The sequence below is a fragment of the Plasmodium gaboni genome (assembly GCF_001602025.1).
Source record: "Plasmodium gaboni strain SY75 chromosome Unknown, whole genome shotgun sequence".
Taxonomy (NCBI): Eukaryota; Apicomplexa; class Aconoidasida; order Haemosporida; family Plasmodiidae; genus Plasmodium; species Plasmodium gaboni.
In genome coordinates this window covers 1-1,202 of record NW_017385436.1, presented here as the reverse complement: position 1 = coordinate 1,202, position 1,202 = coordinate 1, and the positions used below count along the sequence as shown (strand labels likewise).

Genomic DNA, 1,202 nt, shown 5'->3' with positions numbered 1-1,202 from the left:
AAAAATTGAAAAATTAAAAAATGAAAGTATTATTTATAATATATATTTAAATATAAAATATTACTTAATTGAATTTAGAAATGATGTTATAGATATAGAATTAAAATGCCCAAAATATTTTCAAGATTTATTTAAAAAGAAGAAAGGCAAAAGAAAAACATTTTTCGAACTATGGATGTTATTTAATGAAATAATGGAAGAAAAAGTTCGTAAATATCAAATTGGAGGATATACTATGGGGTTAGGAATATTTTCAGGAATAGCAAAATCTATACATTCTCTAATTCCTGCACCTCTACTCTCTGCTAAAAAAGTTTGTACGGCATGTCTTATTTCACCTGATCCCGCTACAAAAGTGATAGCCATTATAATCATTATTATACTTTTTATAATACTTATAGTATATTTATATTTTTTAATTAAAAAATCTGGAATATTAGAAAACGAAAAAGTCCAAAAAGTAATATCAAAATTAAAAAGTTATTATAAATCATAAGATGTTTTATATATTACTTCAAAAATATAAATATATATTTATATATATGTTCCATATAACACAATATAAGGTATAAAAAAATGAATTATTATTTTTTATTTGTTATTATTTTCCATATATATAATAATATTTTTTAATATTTTAATTTTATATTATTATTTTATTTTATTTCTTTTTTTTTTTTTTTTGGTGTTATAAATATTTTATTTCCTATGTGTATAAATAAATATGTATACACATTTATATTTATTATTTTAAAAATATATATATATATATATATATATATATATATATATATATAAATTAATTGATTTCTTTTCACATATATATATATATATATTAATTTATTTACACAGTTATTTGTGTCTATATTCTTAAAATAAAAATTAAGAAATTATACAAAGATAAATTAAATTTATATTTTTTTTTTCTAAATAAACATAAAGTTGAAAATATTTTTTCATTTCATCATAATAAATAAATAAATAACCAATTGAATATATGTCTTCGTTTATATTTAGGGCACATTTTCATAATTCTCTTTTTAATTCTTATTACATTTATTATTTCAATTTTATTAAAATTATATTTTTAAGATATTATTTTATTATCATATAAATATATACATATAAAATAGAAAACTTCACAGAAAAATATATTTTTTTAAATAACATATTATTATGTCCTAATATTATAGAATAATTTT

At 15.6% G+C, this 1,202-nt stretch overlaps 1 protein-coding gene across 1 annotated transcript; it reads left to right on the top strand.

The window, feature by feature from the left end:
- On the top strand, positions 1-496 carry PGSY75_0034900 (putative exported protein; the record flags this gene model as incomplete). The annotated part of the gene is made up of 1 exon (XM_018783476.1): positions 1-496. A coding segment is annotated over one exon (496 nt), but the record flags the coding sequence as incomplete, so codon positions are not given.
- Positions 497-1,202: the final 706 nt, after the last annotated feature.